Here is a 25,356-nt window from a genome sequence, read left to right on the forward strand (position 1 = left end):
ATTCTACCCAATCATCATCATATCCTTTGAAATCTCAAGCCTCCACAAGAGTGACTTGGAAGACAGAGGTCCCTGCACAGAATGGAATGGAAATGCAGTCAGTAATGGCTTACCTACTGGTCCTCAGGAGAGAGAGAGAGAGAGAGAGAGAGAGAGAGAGAGAGAGATTGGGTTGGATAGAAAATAAGTTGGCACCACACCACATCATTGCTTTCAGATCACCTGCTAACATCCCCCAGTGTGTGTGGAGCTGCTTCTTTGTATCTGTCCCATCTATCAACCACCCTCAGATTGAAGACCCTTTAAGTCATCTTAATGGGTAAAAATGTACTCGATCGACAACCATTATAAGTAAAGTAGGGGAGATTCAAATAAATTGTTTGAAGAACACTGATGGTTGCTTGGGTCGCAAGAGAAATATGCACACTATGATGAAGACTAATTATTCCTCATCGATACTGAAACAGCAACATGATACTTTCATTTTGATGCCAGACAGGATACACGACAAATCACAAATTGCATGTTCAATATATAAACCCAGAGTTACCAAAAACACTAATGATATAATGTGTGTTTCAAAACATAAACATCACTGTAAGTTACAACTAAGCTGCTTATCCCCCTAGTTTATTTGGAAAGCACAAAGGAAAACAGGAAGAGGAGACGCGGCTGACTAAAGATTTTAAACCTCTTTGTTAGAGAAAGAAAGAGATGCATCAGGGAAGAACACAATGGATGGAAAACTACAACCATGTAACTAGTTCAAAGATATAGGGACCTTTATTGTGGAGTCTGTGCAAATGGTCTCTTTAGTGGTTTCGCCAGCTGGGTGGTCAGCACACTCGAATCTTAGTCTGATATGCAGAGGCTTCATGAAGATCATATCTTCTACATCTTCAAAGGTTTTTGAAAGCAACCTGATGGATGCATCTTCTTCCAGTTTTCTGACTTCATGCTTGTTGCAGTCCAGAAGCGTTGTCACTGGTAAGCTCCACTCCTCTGTACTACCTTGTGTTTTCTTTGGCTTCAGATAGACAACTGCGGATACCACCACCTAGGATCAAAAGCAATCAACATTATGTTACCACCATATGTGGCGGACTAAACCACAGCGGTATTAATCATAAAAAGAGAACTTGCTACAAACCTCTGGTGTCGCAAGCATGTCAAAATCTAAGTTATACCATAAAAGACTTCTTGCGGGTTAAAAAAACAACAACACAAATTGATACGTCAGAACTGCAACATAAGGAAACTGGTATTTGTGACTCACTGATGGGGTCTTATCTAAACCATGCATGACTGCTTGTACAAACACAAACATGAAATCATGAAAAATCAAGATTACCTCAAATTTTCTTGGACCACCATCTATCCTCCATTTTGGATATTTGATCTTATGGTCGTTGAACAGAAAGATGAAAAGAAAAGGGATAGACTGCGCACAATCTTTTTAACAGGGAAAAGTTATTTTCCTTTTGTTTCTCTTAGTATCCTGATTCTGGCTGATTGTTTTTTTTTTCTTGCTGATCTGAATCTGGGAAAAGCTATTATTTTCTACAAGCATGCATGATAATGAAATTCAAAAAGAAAACCAATATTGCAGGGGCAAAGCTAAAAAAAGGACTGAGTTTACATGGAAGCTTATCATTAGTGGTCAAACAATGACTCCATCTGGATGCATCAGAAATTTAATTTGCAAGGTTTTACATATGCACAAATAAATTAAATATGATGAGCCATATCGCCCCACTTTTAAAATCAGTTTACAAGGAAGATGTACCAACAGCAACACATCCCAGATCCGACTTTCATGCTTGTTTGTCTTGATAGAGAGATCTCCATCAAAAGAAAAGCTGTGATTGAGATGAAAAACCAATTTCAACAGAAAACAAGAGAACGTGCATCCATCATCACCAAAAGCAATCAAGTGATATACCTTCTGAATATTAATCCATCAAATTCCAGAGAGAATGAAATTCTACCTTGCTAAGAGAACAACTTTAAATAGGAGTTCATGGGAACAGTGAAAATGGGTACCTCAGCAGTCCCAGGACTTATGGTTAGAGAACAATCAAAATGAATCTTGTCCTTAACTTGGAAGTGTTCCTCAGGAAGTTCCTCTCCATCTTCAGAACAGGGTTCATCCTCCATTTTCAAAAAGGCAAGGTTATCCAATTCATCAAACCACTGCTGAGCAACACCAACCTTGCAAACCCACCAAAATAGTTTTGATTACTAGAGCAACGGAAGTCACAAGAGTGAAGAAAAGAAAGGCCCTCTTCATGATACCTTCTTTGCGCCAGCAACTGCTCCCTGCAATCCAGAGAGTTCTGCAGCAGATCCTCTAGCTTGGCACCATATGCAACTTCTGTCCACTGGTGCTACGAGTTCAGTACCATGAGGTATATCCACAGAAAATTGTATATCACATCTTCCTGTGAAAAATCAGACAATGTACCATGAGTTCAACAATGTAGTTATCCCCTCCATGCCATACACCAAATTAATTCAAGCATGGTATACTAATAAGTTGTGACCAAGAAAAAGATGCCCAGAGATGGTAATCTGAGACCATGAATGCTTTTCCGTCTACTTCTTTTATTTTTGGAAACCATGAATGTTAAATAGCTAGTATAGAACATTGTATAATATTGACCATTGTATATTCAAATGATATGAACATGATAAAGAACTACAACTAATGCAGTTTTATCTGATTCATAATTAATCATTGACAATAACGACAGGGCACCAACATATTCCTGACATATCAAAAGAACTACAGCAAGATGCCCACCATCTATGCAGATTAAGATAATCTCTATGCTTAGGAATCATACAGTATGCAGTACTGAATGGTACCGCCCAGTACGGGCGGTACATACCGGTCCGACGGCATACCGATACGTGGACCACCCGGTACCGGACGGAACGTGCTACAGTACTACAGTAAAGAAGAAAATATATAAAACTATTTGGTACACCCTAGTGTACCGCTCGGTACGCTGGTACCGTACCATACCGGGCCAATCTCAAAACACTGGTACGGTACGGTATTACATACCTTGTTAGGAATAAAAAAAGAATATAATATGTCGACAAGAAAAGTATGTTATATGATGAACCAGAATCCTATTACTTACCAGGAAGGACATCAAAATGATGGAGTTGCTCACTACTAAAGCTCCCTGCATTTCCACTAGAACATGACAAGCATATCAAGGAATTAGAAAAACTAAAACATCACACCTTTAGCTCATCACTCAAAGGTAAACAGGCAATCAATCACTTGCTTGGTAAACAAAATTTCCAACTGAAAATAAAGATTGAAACCGAATCACCACACCTATTAACAACTCTTTCAAGAGGACAAACCATCCAATATGGTAATCCAAGCACTCCTAAGTTTGAAAAATGTAGAAATGAAATGCCCCTGGATTCTCGATGATATTTGAGGACTCTTTGACTAGCTTCATGGGAAGGAACATGGAACGTAACAGTTAATAAATTTTTAGCGCAGAAAGAGAAAGTATAGAAGTTTCAAGGATAACCAACCTGCATCACACAAGATAACATCATTTTGGAAACTTGCTACTGATGAAAACAAACCAGCAAAAGGGATTCCCTCAAGCGAAAGACAATGATGAAGTCTCTTTGATGGCATATTCTGGTAAATATCCTTCAGTAGAGTTACTTTCTCCATTATCATGTCCCCGCACATCTCCATAATGTTGGAGACTCCTATCAAAAATCAGGTTCTGTAGTTGAGACTTATTTGATCAAAGATACTAGTGAAGCCATAAAACAAAAGACATACCTCTTACAATCCTCTTAATTTCTCCAGTTTCCATGCTCACAACCCATAAAGTTTCAAAGCTGCAAAATCAGATTATTGATCATGCAAAGGTACCATACATATCTCATGCATTCAATGCTCTCCCAAGTCCAGACATTTTGCTAGTCAAACTTCTATTATATTTTCATCCTGAACTCAAATAACAATCATTTCTTTATTTTATGACAACATAAAAATATTGTAACCTATCACAAGAAGATAAAACCCAACTACCAAACTACTTTGACATTTAAAGAATGGTTGTACTTGCCTTTCTTTATATCTGGATATAGCTGATGAAATGGTATGTTTATTACCAACAACTAACATATATGATAGAATGAAATAATAATTCCAGACTTTTACTTGTAAATATGCATTATATACCTTTTTTTTCTTAGGTATTATATCATGATGCTTAAGAAAGAGCTAAACTATCAATCCTAGCCAACCTTTGTTTAGAGTCTAAAGTCAAGGTTCACTTAAAGCAGTGGCTGAAGAACTAGTCTAGAACTGCTGGTGGGAAAAAGTATCCAAACAGGTCTACCTATACAAGTTCCTTAAAAGTAGTAGTTTATCCAAAGTTCGTCATACTGCAACATACCACTCGATATGAGCGGTACATACTGATCCAACAGGGGACCGATACGGGCAGTACATCACTATGCCCTCATGATTTGAAACCAACCATGTCACAGTAGGAAATTCTTTTGTAATAATTCAGCAAAAAAATAATATTATACAGAAAATATATTCTATTTTGATATATATTACTATAAAAGTTATTTATATGATTAAAAAATTATTCCTTAAAAGAAAACAATAAAATGTGAAAATTATCAACATAAACATTAATAAGAATAATATAGAAATATTCAAATAACATAAAAAGTTCAAAGATATAGAATAAGTTATTTCTAGAAACATCAAAAGATACATCTTGCGGGGTATAGAAAGTAAAATTTCCTGATGCAGATGAATGACAATTTGCATATGGTAAGTTTCTTCAAGCCTCCATCTCCTCCACCATCTCCTTTTCCTACTTGAGTGCCTACATGGTTAAGATAGGCCAACATTTTAAACTATTATACCTATTTAAAATAGCATCTTCAAGTAGACAAATCTTCCATATCAACTTCCGTACCAAATGAACTACAATATTTTAGAAACATGGTGATAATGGGATACAAAGGTTTTGTTGCCAAAATCTTTAGTGAAACAATGTTAGTTGACAGAAGTTGCTACTAAATCTCACCATTGGCATAGAGGTGAATATGCATACATGCATATAGACAAAGCTGCTCATGCTTAACCATGACACAGTTTGCTTATGGTAGATACTTAGACCACCATTCTTGGCGTACTTCCAGGTCTTTATAAATGCTGGACTGCCACTGAAGATTATCAGATATGGGCAAATTCAGTGTTCTCTATAATGTGATACGATTATAAATAATTTCTATGCCTCAGGTCAATCAGAATACTGATGGAAAGCCTACCAATAATTTTGCCACCTACATGTTGAAACTATGTTGTCATTTAATTGGCTGAAATCTACATATTTGTCCCTTTGATCAGGTTAGAAGATCATTTTAAGCCTTAATACATGCACCATGCACATGAGGACCATAAATGGTGTTGAACTTTTAAAAGTCTTGATTTGGCTGTTCAATGTAAAATAACGGAATGGTTTATTTTTACCTTGACCAAGTATTTTAATTCAAATTGGGTGTTATACAAGTCATCCACTATCCAAGAAGTTTGAAAAATAGCATGATCATGTAGATGACGCAATTTTTAATTTCACACTTGTTTGATGTCTACCAAAACCACAGGGCATGAAAATGGCTCCCCTCTAATTCAACAGTTAAACAAGAAATATAACTTTTGCAACAAGTGGTGCAATGACTAACACATATACCAAAAAAATTTCTAAAATTGTTGAAATGGTAAATGATCATCCAAAACTGAAAATTTGGCACCATATTTATACAGTTTAAATTAAAAGAAACTATGCTTATTCAGTTTAAATTAATTAGTAAAAGGAATATATCACCTGCGGTCTATCGTCAAGAGGTCATTATCCCTTGTCTTCATCAAATACCATGGAAATTTAATCAAGTCCACATCAAGCTCCCCAGGTTGTGAAACAACTTTAGTTTCCAGTCCAAGTTTATCTAGGATCCAGCTCCAAATACTGCTACTTTTCCGAACACAAGCGGGGTAAATTGTCTCCAACACTCTCTTTTTCATGTCAGCTCTTCTAATGGCATGATTCTACCAATAAATTAATGTGTAAAGATTTAAAAAAAGGAAGAACATATCACTAGTTGCATCTTCTATGCCACTTGTATAACTCTTTATTAAAAGGGAAAAAGTGGATATATAATCAAACATTAATACAAGTTCAGAAAAATCAGAGTGATAAAAAAATTGAAGTAAAATGTGAAGACAGTTCAATATAATGCAGATCATAAATTCAAATCTATTATTTTCAAAATGAAGAAAAAAATAAAGATAAAAAGGAACAAAACCAGCAACTAAAATGAGAATTCTTATGATGCATCACAACAAGGGTTGTAAACAAGTTGAACAAGATTGAAGAGAATCCTTGTTTGTAATTGGTCTAGCCGATCATATAGTTGATCATGTTCATCTTGAGCTTGATTAAATTCACAGAATTTTGAACAGATTGACCTTGAGTCAAACACAAGTTCAAATTTGAGCTGTTCATGAATGCAAGAACCATGAAAGCCCTATCCACAGCAAAGATGGATGGCAAAGAAAGTGGCCCTATCCACAAGATCCTCTCTCCTGTCTCTCCTGATCTCTCTCAATGCACCTCCCATTGCTTCATCACCGCTTGTTGCCTCATCATTGCCTTGGGTCATCCACTGCCTTGCCGTCTCTCTCTCTCTCTCTCTCTCTCTCTCACACACACACACACACACACACACACCCATGTGCCCACGCATGCACACACACATACATGTTTTTCCACCTCCTGGTGTCACCCATCGCCATTCGCCACCCATCGTGTGTTGTTGACAGGTACACTTCCTCCTCCCTTCCTCATCCTCCGCTGCCTCCTCTTCTTCATTTCTTCATCCTTCTTTCTCCGCTTCCTCCACTACGCCTTCATCTTCTCCTTTTTATTCCTCTTCGAGTCACCGATATGTATTGTGTACTGACCGATACGTACCAATCCGATCTACAGGTCTAGTACTCGAAACGGCATTGCTTGGTTAAAATATTAATGTTTGCTCATATTTGTCATCAAATCCACAAAAGAAAAAGACGAAGCCAAGTATATAATCTTCGTTCTATTTTTAAGCAAAACTTATTACAATAGAGGCAAACAGAAAGTAAGGGTAGAAAAGAACAAAAGCAATTGCCTAAATGCATATCGCCACCCCATTTTGGATTATTAAAACATCTAAAGAAACTATACACATCATAAGAATCAGAAGCCATGATAAGAAAAGGAGAGAAAAGACCACCAAAGCAAAACTAGTCTGGATCTGCATTCCAGCATGATAAATCATAGCATGAAGGTTACTAAAAGACAAGAATCCTACTACACTGTGAAACTGATAATTTAAGCTAAGAACAATTTGGTAGATGGCCTCCCATTAGTATAATTAATCAATTATAAGAATTAACACTATAACGCTTTGGATGCAACAATTGTGCATCATTTCTTGTTTTCCTGGCCAAGTTAAGATTCAATTTGGCAAGTATATGTGAACATCAATCTTGAGACATGAGAAATATAAATGGTACATAATCAAGGATTGTGGTCTTGTGGCATGGGAGAGTATGCTGATACATTTCTAGAAATAGTACATTGTGGATTCCAGAAGGCCTTTGTGCCTAGTGGAACCAACCAAAAATTGACCTAGCAATGTGATGGCATAGCTGGGACCTTAATATGTGCCAATTCCTTACTGGCAGCAATAACACACTTGAATAAAAACAATAATACTACAATACCAAAATTGCAGAAACATAAGGCTGGTTAAGACACTTGCAATAATCAAGATATTTGAAATTTTCAGCTGACTATCTCATCCAACTCAATGCTAAAGCAACTAACATTCCCAAATAGCTGCTAACAACATTTATCTGAAAGGTCCAATATATGGCAATGTACTGATGTAGTAATAAGCTTTAAGAACCAGGCATGCAGTGGTAGTTGAAATTTACTTTACAACTCTTCACAATGAGGTTTGCATTACAAAGACATCAGGTATAAGGAGGAATTCAGATGCGCTAATCACCATATTGTATGTCATACCTCAGAGTCCACAAAGAAAAGGCAATTTTCATCAGGATGATAGAAGGATCCAGCAGGCCGGAACAATTTAGCAGATTCAAACTCACCATCCTCGAAACCTGGGGAACAACCAATCTGCAAAATGAATGAAATCACTGTATATCATATTATTTGAATCATCAGATAAACCAGAACCCCAATTTATTCAACATTTTAAGAAAAGTCAACAGTATAAAACACCTGAGTGATTACTACCACCATCAGAATAATAATATACTTGAGTTAGAACTACCATCATCAGAATAATAAAGGATAAGGAAATATTATGGCTTAGACATACCAATCTTGGCCAGATCGACAATGTGAGCTAGCTTAAATTAATGCACATCTAGGTTGGATCCACATGGATTTAGGCTGGATCCACAAATGAGCATACTTGGCTGATGTAGACCAGAACCATGCTGATCAATATTAATTTTTTGCAGATTTAGGTAGGATCCAAGACAACCATATGGAACTAGCTTACATTCAGATGGATCTTCATGAAATACATACATCCAGCATAAATTCAACACTGCATGATTGGAACATGAAATTTTAGGCTTCACTTAGCAAAAAAAACCATTATTAAGAAAGAAAATTAAGGCACATGATATTAAAATTCGAACTTGATTTGGAGAACAAGAAATATGCCCCATATCAAATTTGAGAAATTTAATACAAAAGGGAGTTTTTAAAAACATGGAGCGTAAAGGAGTTGCTGGTAAAGAAGAAAGAAGAAAAGGGAACAGATTAGGAAGACCAAAATTTGATGAGAGGGTACAAGTAAACCTACAGTCAGCTAGCACGCACAGGGCAGTATGACTAGCCTAATTCTATAAGATCATTAGCGCCTTGATTCTCATAAGAGAATCCATGGACATCTAGTACTGGAGAACTAGACTGACAGTCCAAGGTTTAGGTGGAAGAAGGTTACACACCAAGCATTTGTATAGAAAATGAGAGTTTACTGGATTTGATTGTCTAGCAGTCACCGTCACAAAATACAGAAAGCTGGCCCACCCTTTAGTGAATTCATAGTTTCAAGCATCCAGCTAAAATAAATGAATCACAAAGCCTAAGAACTTTTTTTTTTATCAATTTCCTTTTGATGAATCCAAATCCTTAGGCTTAAGCTTAGTGCCGTATCATTTGACCAACCTTTAATCCGTAAGCCATGCAGCTCAAGATTTTCAAATGTAGCATTAAGTGCATTGTTTATCTAATCCATAATGCATTATATGAACTTCAGGAATAGCATAATCATGCCAAGAGACAAGAAGATTTGTAAATAGTTACATTACGACATAAGGATAAGCAACTGCATTTTTTTTAATTTAATCCATAATGCATTATTTTAAATTCAAGAATAGCATAATCATGTGAAGCAAACAGCAGAGTTGTAAATAGTTACATCATATCTTAAGGATAAGCAACTATCTCCCACGCTAGCCGAATTCATTTGAACATTACTTTATTATGGTTGCTTTGTGCTCCAAAATAACAATGAAAATTCAAATGGCTTATGAACTTGATACCAAAAAATCTTTATAAATGTATCTAGCAATTGCATATCATTGAGTTCCACATCTTTGAGCGTCATCCAGTACACTTATGTTTGCACTTCCATCTGTGCCCAGCTATAACTTATCAACAACTTTCTCCAACAATAACTAAATTCAGTTGCATAACAATCTCAAAACTTTCATGCTGATTTAACATCTTCTAGCTGCCAAAAACATGTTATGGTGCCTTGATGGCCTCACATTCATCATGCTAGGATCTGATTCTTGTTTATACTAGACCTTGACAAGGATGTCAAAACCTTAAGTGGGGAGATTGTAACACCCCATTTTAGTCTCACATCAGAAGTGAACGGTCTTGGATTATAAGGACTCATTGAGAATAAAACTGTTAACTTAGACTTGACCATTTTGGATCAATGTTTTACCTCAACGAAGTTAACAAGTCAGTTATTCAATCATGTTAGATCACAACACCTAGCTACTCCTCAACCTATTTATTTCTATTTGAGCCCTAGCTTCTCCTATCATGACCTCGAATTAGTTCAACTCAATAGTAAACTCAGTAAATTTGGTCTACTTGTACTAGTTGACCTGAATTAACCAAGTTTTATCCTATTTTTCTCTCTTAAAACCCAAGCCGCATTTACACCCACCATGCGCCCAATCTTCTAACGTGTGCCCCCCTTGATGTCCTACCCGATAAATCTTCTCTCTGAGCAACAGCTAGCAATGCCAACAAATCCTCACTCTAAGCAACAACCAGCACCACCAACAAATCCTCCATCCAAATAACAACCACCACCTACCACCTCCTCTCACCTGAGAGATTTGGAAGTCTCGTCCCCTCTTCTACTCCCTTGCTTTTCCAAGTTAACATAGCTAGGAATGGCCACCATCGCTCGCCACCCCTCCCTCCACCCGGTTCTCCACGACCATGAAACACCACCAATGTGCATCTCCTCCTCTCCCCTCCATCGTCTGGCTTCTGCCTCCATTCTCTCCCCTTCCTTTGACCCTCTCTCTACGACCACAAATCATTGTTGTTGCTTGGCATCTCTCCCCTCTTCTCTATGACAACTAGAGGCTCCTCTTGTGAGAGCAAAACCAAAAAGGATAGGTGGTTCTGTCATGCCGCATGGTTTTTCCTTTGAGTTATATTACTAGTTTTTTTTGTCTGCAGTTTTTTGTCATTGTGTTGTACATCTTTTAACTAATTATGTTGTTAGTCTTATCCTCCATTATGCACAATAAATTCAACCTTGGTCACATTTATCTTGATGATGGTTGCTACATTAACTAATTTTCTGTGTTATAATTATTTGGATAAGGTATTCCTCTTTCATCCCTGATGTTTGATACAAGTAAATTGAAAAGTTAAAATGAGGTTTCAAGTTAAAGATGCTTTTACTAAATGATTTCATGTGCCTTAATTAGTTGATTTAGCTATACTAAGTGCAGCTTCAAATCAATGAATACACCACTCTGAGCGAAAGTAACATGACAATGGAAGTTAGGCATTACTTGATCATTCAGTTTTCTATTCTTGTGAGCACTTCAAATTGCTTGCAGCAGCCAGCAGAACTACTCTGCAGTTTGATACTTAAGCAGCTACCTTTTCTCTAGTGTGTTGCATGTGCAGCACTGCATGCAATTGCATCTCTAAGTTTCTAAATTCTCTTTGTTAAAATATTACATTGGTGCCATTTTAATTTCTTATAATCGATCATGTGAAAACATTTATGGAATTTTATATAAATGGTTTTCAAAAGCTAATTTAGATTAGGTTGGAGGATCTTATGATGCTATGTTGCAAGTTTATGGACCCTCAATAGTTCTTGATAGGAGAGCAAGTTTAAAAATGTTGCTAGCAATAGTAGAAGATAACTAGTGATACAACAATAAGAAAAGCCAGTGGTGAAAAGCAGTGGAGATCACCAGCAGCCTGTGATCTCCAAGGAAAGATTTTAAGGTGCTGCTTCAAAAGCCATATGACGATGGTCTCCTTGTAAAGATTTCAAAATTTCATTTAGGAAGATTTGTCAGTCATTAATTTCAATATGACTTTACTTTTGTTAACAATCTTGAAAAAAAAAGATTTAAAATATATCTGTATATGTAGATGCAAATGGAAACCATATATTTGTAACTGACAGTAACTGTACTAGGATCATCATTAGTGATGGTGAGTAAAGTGTGAGAGAAAGCATAAAGGTAAACACACCTTTTTAGCACTCAAATCCATTTCAATAGTTGCAAAGAGAAATTATAATAAAATCATGCCACTAATTTCTAGAGTAATGATGGGTGCCAAAGTGCTACTTTGATACATACTGTATGTGCTTCACTTCCTCATAAAAGCAGATGGAAGATACTATCTGTCAGTGCAAGGTAAAAATTTGTGTGTATATGACCATGTTACCTTCTTGTTCTTCAGGCTGCAATCTTATTCCAGGTTGTAATCTCGTTTCCTTAAGAACATGGAATGTGGACTAACACAAATAATTAAGTGTGACACTTGAGGAATCATCCTGTGTCCTAAGAGGTTACGACAACTTTTCATGAGTGCTAGTTTCAAAGCAATTCTACCTCCCAAGGCTTCTGAGTTTGACAACTTTGCTGCATGTAGATCAGCCTATGGTCGTAATCATCTCCTTTTCTTTTTCTTTTTAGGATTCCTATTGTCCTACTTTTCTCTTCTGATCTTCCTTGTGTTTATCTTAATAAACAAAGCAGTATTCCAACATTCGCCTCAAAAATCTCTAATATAGTATAACAGGCTAAAATTGAATATAGCATGTCTAAATGTAATCAACAGGCAAGCAGATTAATTCTTACACAATCCAAAATCTTCCCCGCACCATCACTAATGATGATCCTATGATGGTTACTGTCAGATATGAATATGTGGTTTCCATCTTCATCTACAGACACAGATCCTGGAATGGTCAAAAATAGAAATGCTAGTAAATCCAGAAGATAGAAGACCTTATCAGTGATTTTATTCAAATAAAGATCATACCAAAAATAATGGCAACCAGTCAGCAAAAATTAAACAATCAAATATGACAATCTAAATCTGTCAAGACTGAAAACAGCAAGTTTGAAATGGTTTACAAGGTATGCCTACACTTTATTCTCCAATCATTGTAATTACAGAACACATACAATCCATTCAAGAAAAAAGGAACATACAAAATGTGTGATAGATTTACAATTTGCATTACTTAACAGCATACAAACAAGTGAAAGAAGAAAATAGACAAAGAACATGTTGTCAGGTGATCTAGATTCCATGACTCGGAGCTGCAAGCAGTAGTGGGAAGACTCAGAGGACACACCATCAAAGAAAAAAAGATCCACCTCATGAGCTCTAATTTTGAGGCTCCCCTCATATAAGGCTCACAAACTAGCCTCATTAGCTTTCTCAAAAAGTCCAATGTTTAAAATATATGGCTCTATGATGTTTGATTGTCTATGTTACCAATTGAGACATCAATATGATGAAAGAAATCAAAGTATATTTGATTTTTGAAGAAGTAAAAATATTTATTCAATTGAAGAAATTCAAAATAAACAGAAGTGTCTATTTGGTTGCAAGGAAAAATATGGAAAATGATTATCCACTAAAAACTTTACAAAAAACATAGGTACAAATTCATAGAAGACAAAAGGAGTTGATTCCCTTTCATTTTTCAGCTGTTTGAATTATATGAAAAAGTTACATAATTTTTTAGAGATATATGTTCAAAGTTAACAAAAAAATGAGGATTTAATTTATTCTTTTTTTCATTTTCCACAGAAAATTTTGAAGATGAAGAGTTAACATTCATAAAAATGTGCAAAATAGTTTTCCAGATTATACAGATTTCTTACCATATAAACATATAAAAATTCAATTTCCATGGGATAAACATACTTTAAAGAAATTTTTGTTAATGAAAAGGAGAAACAGAAAATTTTGGTTCTGACATAACCCTGTTTCTTTATTATAACTTTTCTACAGTTACAGTTATTTGGTTTGTGTTAATTTACTCCTCTCAGTCACCACCTTTCATGATAACAATTAACAAGTCAACATCCTAACCTTTAAGTTAATGGAAAAACAACATTTTCTTAATACTCACATCTAATTTCTTAACATTCAAATACTGCTCTCTCAATCAATAATAGAGATTAATAGTAGCTGTAGAAAACTAAAATGCAATTCTTGAAGGCTCAAACTTCAGTCTAATCTCTTTCTTAGGCATCCAATGGCTGTTTCCATGCTAGACACTAACTTGGTTCAATGCAAAAACAAAAAGGATATTATAGGCGATTTATGCATATTGGCATGTATAACAGTTCATTCATGGAATGATAGATTCATATCTATCAATAATGACTGGCATACGGCAAAGCTGGATGCAGAAAACTCTTCCACAAGTGTTTATATCGCCCTCAATAGCAACATTGTTTACATTGCTAGTTGAGTATGGAAGTCAATCCACTACTCCTTGCTTCTTACACACTTTCCTATCAATCACTTGATTACATATTCCTATTCTTATTTATATTATTTTCATATTTTAATATGAACTAATAACCATCCCCCTATGCAGTCACAAACTCACAATGCACATAAGCCATACGATACAAGAACATCAACTTGTTGCAGTTGATTTTTGAAGCGTTGATTGTTAGAGCTAGCAAACTCTATATGAGAATAACTTTTATGTTAGATTCTGAATCCAATAGGCTTGCTCAAGTATGTGTCCGTTTATATACATTATCTAATAATTGAACTTATTGTTAAGAAAGAATCCACTTTATTAACTTGTTATGTTAGATTCTACATCTAATAGGTTTGCACAAGTATGTCTCTGTTTATAATTATCTAATAAATGAACTCATAAAAATTAAAAAGATACCACTTCATTATTCAACCTTATGTCACATGGTGCATAGTTATTTACCTTCTTCTTGACTACAAGAAGCAATTATTAGCGTATTACTACCTTCATAAACATAAAAATATATCCATATAATATAGTTTAACTAGAATATATAAAAGCAGTACAGTCGAAAAAACCATTTACCAAGATCATAGTAACAGACCAAAAGCTGTGATGTTATGCTCCAAAGTATCAACATGAGACAAGCATTAGTTATTTAAAAAGGATAAGTGAACCAAGAAGAAACATTGGTTATGGACATTATTGATTCCTTATAAAGAAGCAAAATCAGAAAGCCAACATAATAAGCTAGTAACATATATGGAAAAAAATCATAAGGATTACAAAGAAACAGGAAAACATGTACCTGGATAACAGAGAATTAAGTTCCTAAGAGAATTAAAATAAGGTTCCTTTACAATCTCCATATGTCTTGTTTTATCATCGGTATTCTGCATAGCAAGAGCAGTTTCTTTCTTAAATGGGCTGCATTCCTCGATGGCTGCATGCAATCATAAATTGGAGTTAGTATGGGAAACTATGTGTACCCCCAAACAAATATTCAATACTAGTTATGCTAGGTTGCATGGATCATGGAAGATGATTTCAAAATTTACATAAAGATGAGAAAGAAATGATTGAGAACAGTAAAGCAAGAGATCAGTAGACTTATGGAGTAGTTAAACCTAGCTCCTTACCACAATACAGGCAATCAAATTTCAACTATAGATTCAAGTAAGGTATTATTAAGGAGGATAGCTCCTTATGACAACAGTAAATGCAAAACTAAAAAAACGAGCAATATCAAAATGTAGAAGGCACAAAACTAAAATGCTCCTGTAAGTTCCTACATATGAGTGAAAGGAACCTCATGATCAATGTTTCATGTACCTGATGGTATGGTAAGTATTGAGTCTATTGACCAGTGCTTACTGGTCCAACAAAGGGCCGGTACAGTCAGTAGTATTTTTTTATTATTTTTTATTGGTACTGGATTGCACAACTCGTATATCATGTAGTACACTTGTACCATACCACTCTAGTGGTTTATCAAAAATGATACATGATCAAAATAGGAATGTGAAGGTTTTTGTAAACACTGATCAAAAGAGTATTAGGTGAAGTTTGGTGTATATCCTATTACCAATATGGAAATGGTTATAGAATACTATTTGATAAAGTACACTCATGACCAAACCTACCAGGCAGTAAAAATCAGGTTGGTGTCGAGCAAAATTCTAGAATGAAAAGTTCCTGAAGGTTATACATGATTTATATATTTCAAGGAAAGCCATATAGATGACCTTAAAGGTAAACTATATGGATCAATGTCAAACAAGTTGGTCTCAATCAGGGAAATTTGCCCTCATGGCAAGTTAAGATAGATTTGCATGAACAAACTTTATCAAGATGTCAGATTTTCATGCAAGTCAGCTGGCAGATTCCAAGCAAGAATCAGCCGGATCGGCTTGAATGTCTAATTTTTTAAAGATCAGGCAATTTCAGCCAAGTCTAGCCAATTTCTGGCTGTGTCTGAAAAATTAGCTACTATCATATGATACTTTTGCAGACCTGATATCAATATGACAACAGGTTGCACTAGAAGTTTAAATTCTAGAGCTGCTCTAAGCACTAAACAAATGTTAAATGACATGATTGCATAATCATAGGGATATCAGGGAATAGGTACATTTGAGCATACTGTTACTGAACAATATACAGTTAAAATCTAACCTAAATGCAAAAATAAAAGGATGAAAGTTTTACCTTTAACAATCAATCTGTGATCTATGTCCAGATTAAAATGAACAACATGATCAGTAGAACCTTTGCATAGCAAGAATCCCACATGGTCCATTATCTGAATAAATCCATGGCAGTAAAATTATGTTAAGTAACAAATGAGCAAGAGATGGAAAATCAGGAAGTTCACATCAGAAGGCACATCAGGTTACTGATTGCAGATTAAAAGGAAAAAAAATGAAAAGAATCAGATAGTTTTAAGTAAAACCATTTATGTGCTGCAGTTTCAAGTTTCAACCAACCTGAACAGTATATAAGATGAATTCTTGGAACAAGCTAAATGAAAATTTTACTCCAATTCTGTTCAATTAATAAATATACATTACTCGCCATTAGAATTCTTAAGTGGTAAATTGATTTCTTGGTTGCAATCTCCTTTTTTCAAAAATTAATTTCCATTCATTAAATTTAATTGTCTACAGGCCCTCGCACATGCACTAGCCACTAAGGCATCTCAATTGAGAAGTCATAATCTTTCTAGATGTATAAAGATTCTTCCAACAGCACAAAAAAGAGACATGAAATAGCTTCCTGTTTATTAGCGAACGATGACAGCTTCTTCCTCTCTCTCTCCCCCCCCCCCCCCCCCCCAAAAACCCAACCCCATCCTCCCTCTCATCGTCTCAGTCCCCTCCCACTCAAAAATTCAAGAAAGTGGAAGACTAGAAGCATTACATTTTGCATGCAGAGGAACTTCCTTATTTTATATGCAATCAAGATCTTCAGTTGAACTATGTCAGACATTTCCCATTACAGTCTTTTAAGCATCTCTTTTCTCCAAGGCTTACTTCATGTCACATAATACATCAATCACATCTCTCTGCACTACTCATTTTCTGCCAGCATACACAAAAACAAAATAAAAGAAGCTCATGCTTTACCTTCATAAAATCCTTCTTTAATACCAAGATAGGAAAGGTGACATACTCCTCCATAATGGCTTCAGTGATCCATGCATGATTAGAAGCTAAATCAATTGAACCACAACATAAAGCAAGAACATTAAGTTCTGGATACCTACAATGAGAAACTTATTGTCAGTGACCACCTTACTTTTGATGAAAGCTCTACAATTATGAGAATAAGCTTAAACACAACTACCTCTGCTGTAGCAATTTTACCCTATGAAACATAGTAACACGTTCATTGTAACCAACAATGTCTGTGTCCTTGGTAATTGAAAACACAAGCACTAAAAATATTCCATCCTGATTGGACTTTGTATTGCCACCAATGTCATTCAACCAATAATGATTTGGTCCTGCATATTGGTAAGTACATATTATATGTTCATTAGGCTACAAAGGACAATACTTAAAACCAAAAGAATCAGTGTGATCTTCATCCAATCATCCAAATTTGATCACATCAGGAAATTAAAAATTGGCAGAATTCACCAAGTTGTGACAATTTTATATGATCTTGGCTAATTATGTACTGAAAAAACAACAAAAAATGTTCGCATATTTAGCCTATTAACTTGTTGATTTGCGACCAACAAGTTACTAGACTCTAAAAAGAAGAGAACTGTCACCCAAAACAACACTACCTGTCTTATTATTCTTTGATCCATCAGCTACAAAAGACCATATCAATTTAGCTCCAAAACAAAAAAAAATATTTTCATATGAATTTAACAGTTCAGAATGACTCAACATCATAAATCATTCAACATTACAAATTATGCAGAGGAATGTTAAAAAGAACATATTTACCAACTGATGCCAAATAAAGATACAATGAGTGATTCAAACACAATGAAGTTTAAATTTGAAAACAAATATGTAATTAAATTCAAAAGATAAGATATATCAGTAAAATTTTAAGCTTTACTATGAAGCAAGGTCCGTCATATCGAATCGTACCGCCCGGTACGGACAGTACATACCGGTCCAAGAGATTGACGGCACACGGACCGCCTGCTACCGGTCCGCACTGTAGCAGTGACTGTAGCACTATAACAGTACAGTTTATTGTTGCAGTGCACTGTTATAGTAGCAGTACAGTGCACAAGTATACTGTAGCAGTATACTGTAGCAGTGCTACAGTACTCGATACACCTGGGTATACTGCTTGGTACACCGTACCGTACCGGTACCGAGCCCAAGTCGAAACACTGGTACGGTACGGTATTGCGAACCTTGCTATGAAGTATGAAACCATCTGGTATTCCTAAGCACTCGTGCAAAAGACTCCCCAAGAAAACACCTTTCAGTTATTTATCCTTGCAAAACCTATAATAGTTCCTAGTCCTAAGGATGAAGAAGTTATCCCATGGGTTCCTTTGTAGGTAACTTATTAGCACACTTTAGTTCATAACTTGTTAGCCAACTATATCAGGAATAAAATAACAGATGGCTGTGATCCCCTGAACTCAATCAGACAACACAAAAATTTTACCTTTTGTATGTTGTGAACACTTATTTTACATTGTTTGGATTTTGGAGAAGCACTTCTTGTGAGTTGGCTTACTTTCTAACCCAGATTCTAATTAAATGGTATCTTCATGCGGTTGTGCATTTGTTCCAGTTGTATATAGTATGGATATTTTTAAAGAGTATTTCTGCAGACTGATAATTTAGATTCAACTTCCAAACTGGGAGACAAAATTAAAACTTGAACCAGCAAGATGAAATTAGCTAACTCTGAAGTTTCCAGCAAGAACCAATCGGCCAAAAACTGGTATAACTAATTTAATGTAGTAGCATTTATTTTCACTAGTTTCCTTTGCCTTACGATACAACCTAGTAGGCCAGTGATAGTAAAACTAACCTTAAGGTACTCTTAAAAGCAAGGTTCATAATTTCGTATACCGAAGCTGTAACAGTCAAGGATTAGACCAGTATGATACCAGTAAAATGAGTACCAGTACGCCAATAAGTACTAAGTTTTGAAAAGGCCTAAAAGAGTTGGAACAACAAAAAAAATAAAAAAATGCTCAGTGCACAGTATCAATCCTGAATCAAGTGTATCAAGTGATACAAGGATTGTACCATTTGGCATGGGTCTGGTACCAGCATACTGCCTGGTTTACATTGGTTCATATACTGATGAATTGTTAGACCTGTAAATATCTGTTGTAACACATTGTATTGAATGTTATTGCAAACCTTGTTTTTACATAGTTTGTTCGATTTAATGTTCTCTAGTCACTTCATACTTTTATGCAAGGTTTGCAATATCGTTTTCGATGGGTATTGGTGGTATTTACCACTCCAACAAGTTACAACTACACAAACCAGTGTAAGCTGACAATACTCAGGACAAGGCTTGTATGCTGCAGTACAAGCCCTGTTCATAGTACAAGCCATGTGCATGGCCGGTACCACCCAGTGAGGTGGGCACTTTTTTTATTTTTTCAGCCTTTTTAAGCATTTTTCGAAACTTACTATGTACCAGCGTACCAAAACTCGATATGCCGATACGGATGAATACCGTATCAGTCCAAGAAACACCAACTTGACAAAGGTGGAGAATATCAAAAGGTGGTACCGACCATGTAAGAAGTCAAAAGAATATCAAAAGGTGGAGAATATGAGATTACCTTCAAGCTTATGAAAAGCAGACTTGACAAAGCTCAATATATCTGTTTGTGAAAATGAACCATCATGAGTTTCAGACGCAATCGAGCACCTGAGAGGCAACTACTAAATTTAATTAGAAATGCATTTTACACCAAAAATAAATTAAATGCACGGATGATGCAGATGGGAAGTCCTACCTACAGTAACTTGAAATGGGCAAAATAAATCCAATAACTAATTCATTCCTGAACTGTGAAAATCCTAGTAAAATAAGTCGCACAATTAGAAAAACCACTCTGTTGAAGCTTGCTGGGAACCATGCAGATGAAAGTCATCTTGGATGATCAAATAAATACTTGCATGTGATGAGAAATAGAACAATAACAAAACAAGCAATAATGTCTCAATTTATTGTCTATGTGGATATTCCAGCATTGCTAGTCTAAGAAAAGCAGTCAAACCATTTTTTATGGCTTCTAATAATGTCTTTGTAAATCCTCTTCTATCTCCCTAATTATATTTAATTCAGTGTGTATATAGGTCTTCTTCAGAAATGCATGTATCTTCTAAAATGATTTTCCTTCATTTTATACTTGGTCAGAGCTAAACCATTTGTAGGCTAATCAAATCGTTAACCATATATGTTAAACAACAGTTTTTTTTATTATATCATTCTCCACATTCTACAAGGCTAGACCAAAAATAATATGACAATTATGACACAACAACAAAGAAGTCTAATTGTTGTTGGTCAAGAGGCTACAAGTGAAGATAAAATATTAAACCTAAATTCACAACTTAAATATGCAAAACACTTCTCCTAAAGCTTTCAGCAGTACCTTCCTTTATGCGCAATCCTAGTCAAACATGCCAAGATAAAAATTTAGTGTGATTGAACAAATTTGACAGAAATATATTCAGTTAAACATGCAAAACAAATCTTTGAGTGACTTCATCACATGCAGATTAGACAAAAGGATTTATAATCAATTCAAAGACAATCAACTCTCACAACTTTAGAAATAAGAAAAACCATAAATAATTCACAAGTAAAAAGAGAAGGCTGGATTGTCTCTCTAAAGCTCAGGCTCAATGTCGGGGATAATTTAGACTTTTCTTGATCTTGTTGCATTTCCAGTCAGATGAGAACTAATGTAGACACCAAGTTGTTTATAAATCTTTTAGGTGCATTATTTTCCTTCCTTATCGTGTTTTTGTTCAAACTCAATCAACTTGCTTCTGTGGGTTCGTTTACCAGAATAAGACCAACTTTTTATCTGCCAATATCATCCTCTGCAAAGCCTATATACTTCACCATTTCACCTTGCCTGTCATCCAAGATATAAAGTACAAACAAGTTTCCATCCCAAAATTTCAGCTGACAGTATGATGTTATGTGCTTTCCACAACCATCATCGAAAACAAAAAACATTTGTGCACATCAAGATATTCATGGCATATAATGTGCTTCTAAGTAGCAAGCTAACACTTAAAAATCATCCGTATTCAAGTACATGATGGAAAAAATCTAGTCTTGTCTGGGTAGAGTGCCACTGATCCCTTTAAACTTGATTGTTTTCAAGTATTTAAACAAAATCGACTGTTATCTGACAGAATGCAGGTCAAAGCTATGCAGGAAGGTAAACATTGATACAAAGGAAAAGTAATTTATAGGCAGCAAATCAAATTACCTGGGAACATAATCAACCTTTATACAATGTGTATCTGTTGTTTTTGACAAGTGATGTAACAAAGAGGTCACTAAAAAGCCTCTCCCCAGTGTTGATTCTGATTAGAGGAAAAAAAATATAGACAAGTCAAATATGACTGTGAAAACTCATCATGAAATGATGAAGCCTCCTTAGAATAAATGATTGGCTATATGAGTTTCAAATGATTGGCATTCAAAATGAACAATTTTTTCCTAAAAAATCAATGTTGATGAATTTCAACTTCCAATTGTCCAAAATATTCTCCTACTTATACAAACAATAAAGATTAAAGTACATATTCCTGTTGTCCATAAACTTTCTTTAAGCTGAAAAGAAAAACTAGTAAAGAAATTGCCTTCTAGTTGACTTTCTGAAAGTGTTGGATGGTGCATTTTAACTTTTCATAAATAGTCAAGATTTATAAGAAAATTGACTTGCACCACAGGCAAATGCGATACATACAGAAGGTCATTCATGCAGCTTCTTGTTTTGTTGGGTATAAATGCTAAAGAGAAATACCCATAAAGGCCTAGTCAAGAACTTGGATAAGATGACTATTCAACATGTTGTCTCCTACCATTTGAAATTGAAACTTAGTAACAGGAACTCATCCATATGGTGCTCCTCCAGTGATTTGCTACATCATCAACTGATTATGCACAAAAAGCAAAACATGCAGTGACATTGAAAATATAGAGACAATGTATTAGCCAGAAATTTACCTTGGTGTTTTATCATATACATTCCTTTGGCTAGTTTGGGCAAAAATCTTCTACAATGGTACATGGTACAGAAGCCCAGCCAAAAATCCAGATCTGCAACTCAACGGATGAATGTTTTCATGTCAACAGCGATGGTCAAGAATGGATGGTGAGCAACCACAGAACCCTGAATATGTCACAAGAAACAAACAAAATACAAGCAAGATAAGGTTGCATAATAAGCTTTCTTAGTAAAAGCATATTGCTGTATCTAATAATCTGGACCACTAAATTAGCCTTGATGTTGTTGTCCAAAATATAAACAGATAAAAAAAAGAAAAAAAATTATTTAAATGTGCATAAGTTAATTTATTCATCAAGAAAGAAGGCCATTAAAGATGGCCTAGAAATCATTTGCGAGAAAATTTAAACTCTTACTAAAAAGCAAGCTATCTTGATCCAAGAAATAGCAAGAAGAAAGAAGAAGATGATGGAAGAAGAAGAAGAAAGAAAAACAAGAAAAAAAATCGCTTATTCAGAAGTTGAGACTTACGGCTTTGTTGTTGTTGTTGTTGTTGTTGTTGTATTCAAAAGTAAATAAATTAATTTGTTTATTAGAAAAGAACACCATTAAAAATGGCCCAGAAGTCATTTGTGAGAAAATTTAAACTCTTAATAGAAAGCTCTTCGATGATAAAGAAGAAGGAAAGAAGAGACGGTGGAGCAACAAGAGGAGGAAGCGAAGGCGATGGAGGAAGAGAAGAGAAGAGGAGAAAATGTACCGACGCGGGTAGGTGCGTGGGCGACAACGAGCACAATGAAGAGGATGTGCACCACCGTGGCCATTAAAGATGGCCTAGAAGTCATTTGCAAGAAAATTTGATCTCTTAATAAAAAGCAAGCTTTCTTGATCCAATAAATTCAATTTTGGCTATCAGGAAGAGGAGGAAAAGAAGATGTATTGGAGTCGACGACATGCGGTGAAGGCACGGGCAACGATAGGCACTTGGGCGACGACTGGCACGATAGAGAGGAGACGCTCCTTGCGAATCCTACCACATCGCATTAAAAAGGTTTAAAAAAATAGAGATTTACTATTTAGAGCCCCTATTTACTAATGACAACCCCCTTACTATTGGCAACCACTTAAAAACTTAATAAAATAATATTTTACTATTTATAACCTCACTAATTTCAGTTTATCCTTTTTTTCTTTATTTTCTTCCCAACCCCCATTGTCACCTGCACACCTTACCGTTGTCAACACTCCCTACGCCCTGCACTTCGCCAACACTCTCCCCTCTAACAATCTATCACAGACAAATTTGTAAACAGGGTATTTGATTTAATATTTATGTATGTTTGTGTCTTTCGATTTTATTCATACTTTGCACAGCATGTAGAAGACTTGCAATAAGCTCGACGGTCTCATTTTGATTGGCCTTTGTGGTCGTTTTAGTCCTGTAAACATAAGTTATGTACAATCATTGCACAGAGGCAAAATTGCATTAAAAATAAACCATCCAAGCAACTATTTTGGGGGTTTTCTCACTCCGTAAAGTAGTGAGGAGTGTTAGTCAGCACAGCACCCAAAAGCTACCTGGGTAGCATATGGTTAGATGGACCTTTGTGGTAGTGTTTAGGGTTGATTCGTTATCTTGTTTCACAGCAGTGTCACGTGGATACTTGTGAAAACTTTTGACCATGGTAGACCACCTTGGATTCCTTATGATCATCCAAAGCTTACGAAGTCTATGATTGTAATTTGCATTGTTTATCAAATGTTTGCTGAAATATCTACTCATGGTATCCCAAATTAAATGCTTCCTCCAATCCATCTTCTCTTTTGTAAATCCTTAAGGGATCAATAAAAGGTTTTAGGGGCATTGACCCTTTGCAAATGGAGACACAAGGGTACCAGAGCTGAGGAGAGAGGAGGAGGAAGAGAAAGCGGAGGAGAAGTACCAGAGCTGGCGAAGGGCAGCGGCGGATGGAGGACGCGCGGGGGTCGGCAGATACGCGGGCGGCGGCGACGGGCAGAGGGAGAGGAGACGCGCCTGGCGAGTCCTCCTCGAGTTAGAAAGGTAAACCACGGGGTTTAAGGCGGTAAGCAACGAACCAGACCGGACCACCCGGATTTCTCGCTCCGCATCGTAGTCGGAGGTCGGACCAGGACATACCGGCCGAACCGGAAGAAATTAAAAACCCTTGAATCACGATAAAAATAATAATAATCCTCAAACACCGAAACCAAAAACCAGTTGGATCAGTATAACGAAAATTAATGCAGGCATAAAACCCTAGAGGATTGAACAGTAGGTTCCACATCAAATACCACCGTTAATTTTCGTTCTTCTCTTTGCAAACATGAAACTGAGATTCCTCAATCTCTCGAAGCATAAATTCCACGAAAAAATAAGAAAAATTCATTTTTTACCCGAAAAGGAGGAGTCGCACTAGGAATCGGACAACGAAACAAAATAAAAGAAGCAGATTAGGCTCCGGTGGACGGGGGAGACCTTAAGCAATGGGCGTCGCAAGAGAGCAGGTTCTTCTAAGATTGCGACTGAAACGAAGGCGCCGCTACCGGTCGCCGGTGGGAGAGGTGGAGCCGCGTGCTGCCTTGGGATCTTTCGAGGGGTTTGCGGTTCCCTGGAAACAATTAGGGTTTGATTTCAGACTCTTCAAAAACCGCCGTGATTGGAAGCTCATACTCAGGCCGGAAACTTTCAATCACCTTATCGAGCCCCAACGAAGTCGTGAGAGAAAGCCCGGCCTGTCATGGGAACAGGCCTTACATGAAAGGACCCAGATGTGTGGCTGAAAGTGACATTTAGACGAACATCTAGTGGGCACACTCAATTTTCCTGATAGAATGATAGGAACTACTAAAACCAAAAGACAAGTCTTGCTTCTCTTTTCTCATGTTATTTTTGGACTTATCTTCTTGCATGATTCTACTGGCTCATGGAGTGGGAATTGCACTATGTGGATGTAGTTGCC

General features: G+C 36.1%; 1 protein-coding gene across 11 annotated transcripts; it reads right to left on the reverse strand.

Moving 5' to 3' along the window:
* Positions 1-512: 512 nt before the first annotated feature.
* On the reverse strand, positions 513-25,229 carry LOC103978657 (uncharacterized). 11 transcript variants are annotated; one of them, XM_065141698.1, is made up of 20 exons: positions 25,091-25,229; positions 24,873-25,005; positions 24,319-24,560; positions 22,375-22,540; positions 21,632-21,728; positions 19,961-20,049; positions 17,518-17,677; positions 17,298-17,433; positions 16,381-16,474; positions 14,981-15,115; positions 12,518-12,618; positions 8,139-8,252; positions 5,898-6,118; positions 3,824-3,882; positions 3,562-3,747; positions 3,353-3,476; positions 3,150-3,205; positions 2,296-2,441; positions 2,044-2,211; positions 513-1,057 (listed from the first exon to the last, which is right to left on the reverse strand). In XM_065141698.1, the coding sequence occupies exons 4-20, from the start codon at positions 22,436-22,438 to the stop codon at positions 761-763; spliced, it is 2,247 nt and encodes a 748-aa protein (XP_064997770.1). In that variant the 5' UTR covers positions 22,439-22,540; positions 24,319-24,560; positions 24,873-25,005; positions 25,091-25,229; the 3' UTR covers positions 513-760. The 11 variants fall into 11 exon arrangements, with proteins under 11 accessions (XP_064997770.1, XP_064997792.1, XP_009392794.2 ...); XM_065141720.1 differs by lacking the exon at positions 25,091-25,229 and having other exon boundaries at positions 22,375-22,467; positions 24,319-24,410; positions 24,873-25,073; XM_009394519.3 differs by lacking the exon at positions 25,091-25,229 and having other exon boundaries at positions 24,319-24,410; positions 24,873-25,073.
* Positions 25,230-25,356: the final 127 nt, after the last annotated feature.

Source organism: Musa acuminata, chromosome BXJ1-3, assembly GCF_036884655.1.
Source record: "Musa acuminata AAA Group cultivar baxijiao chromosome BXJ1-3, Cavendish_Baxijiao_AAA, whole genome shotgun sequence".
In the NCBI taxonomy this organism is placed as follows: Eukaryota; Viridiplantae; Streptophyta; class Magnoliopsida; order Zingiberales; family Musaceae; genus Musa; species Musa acuminata.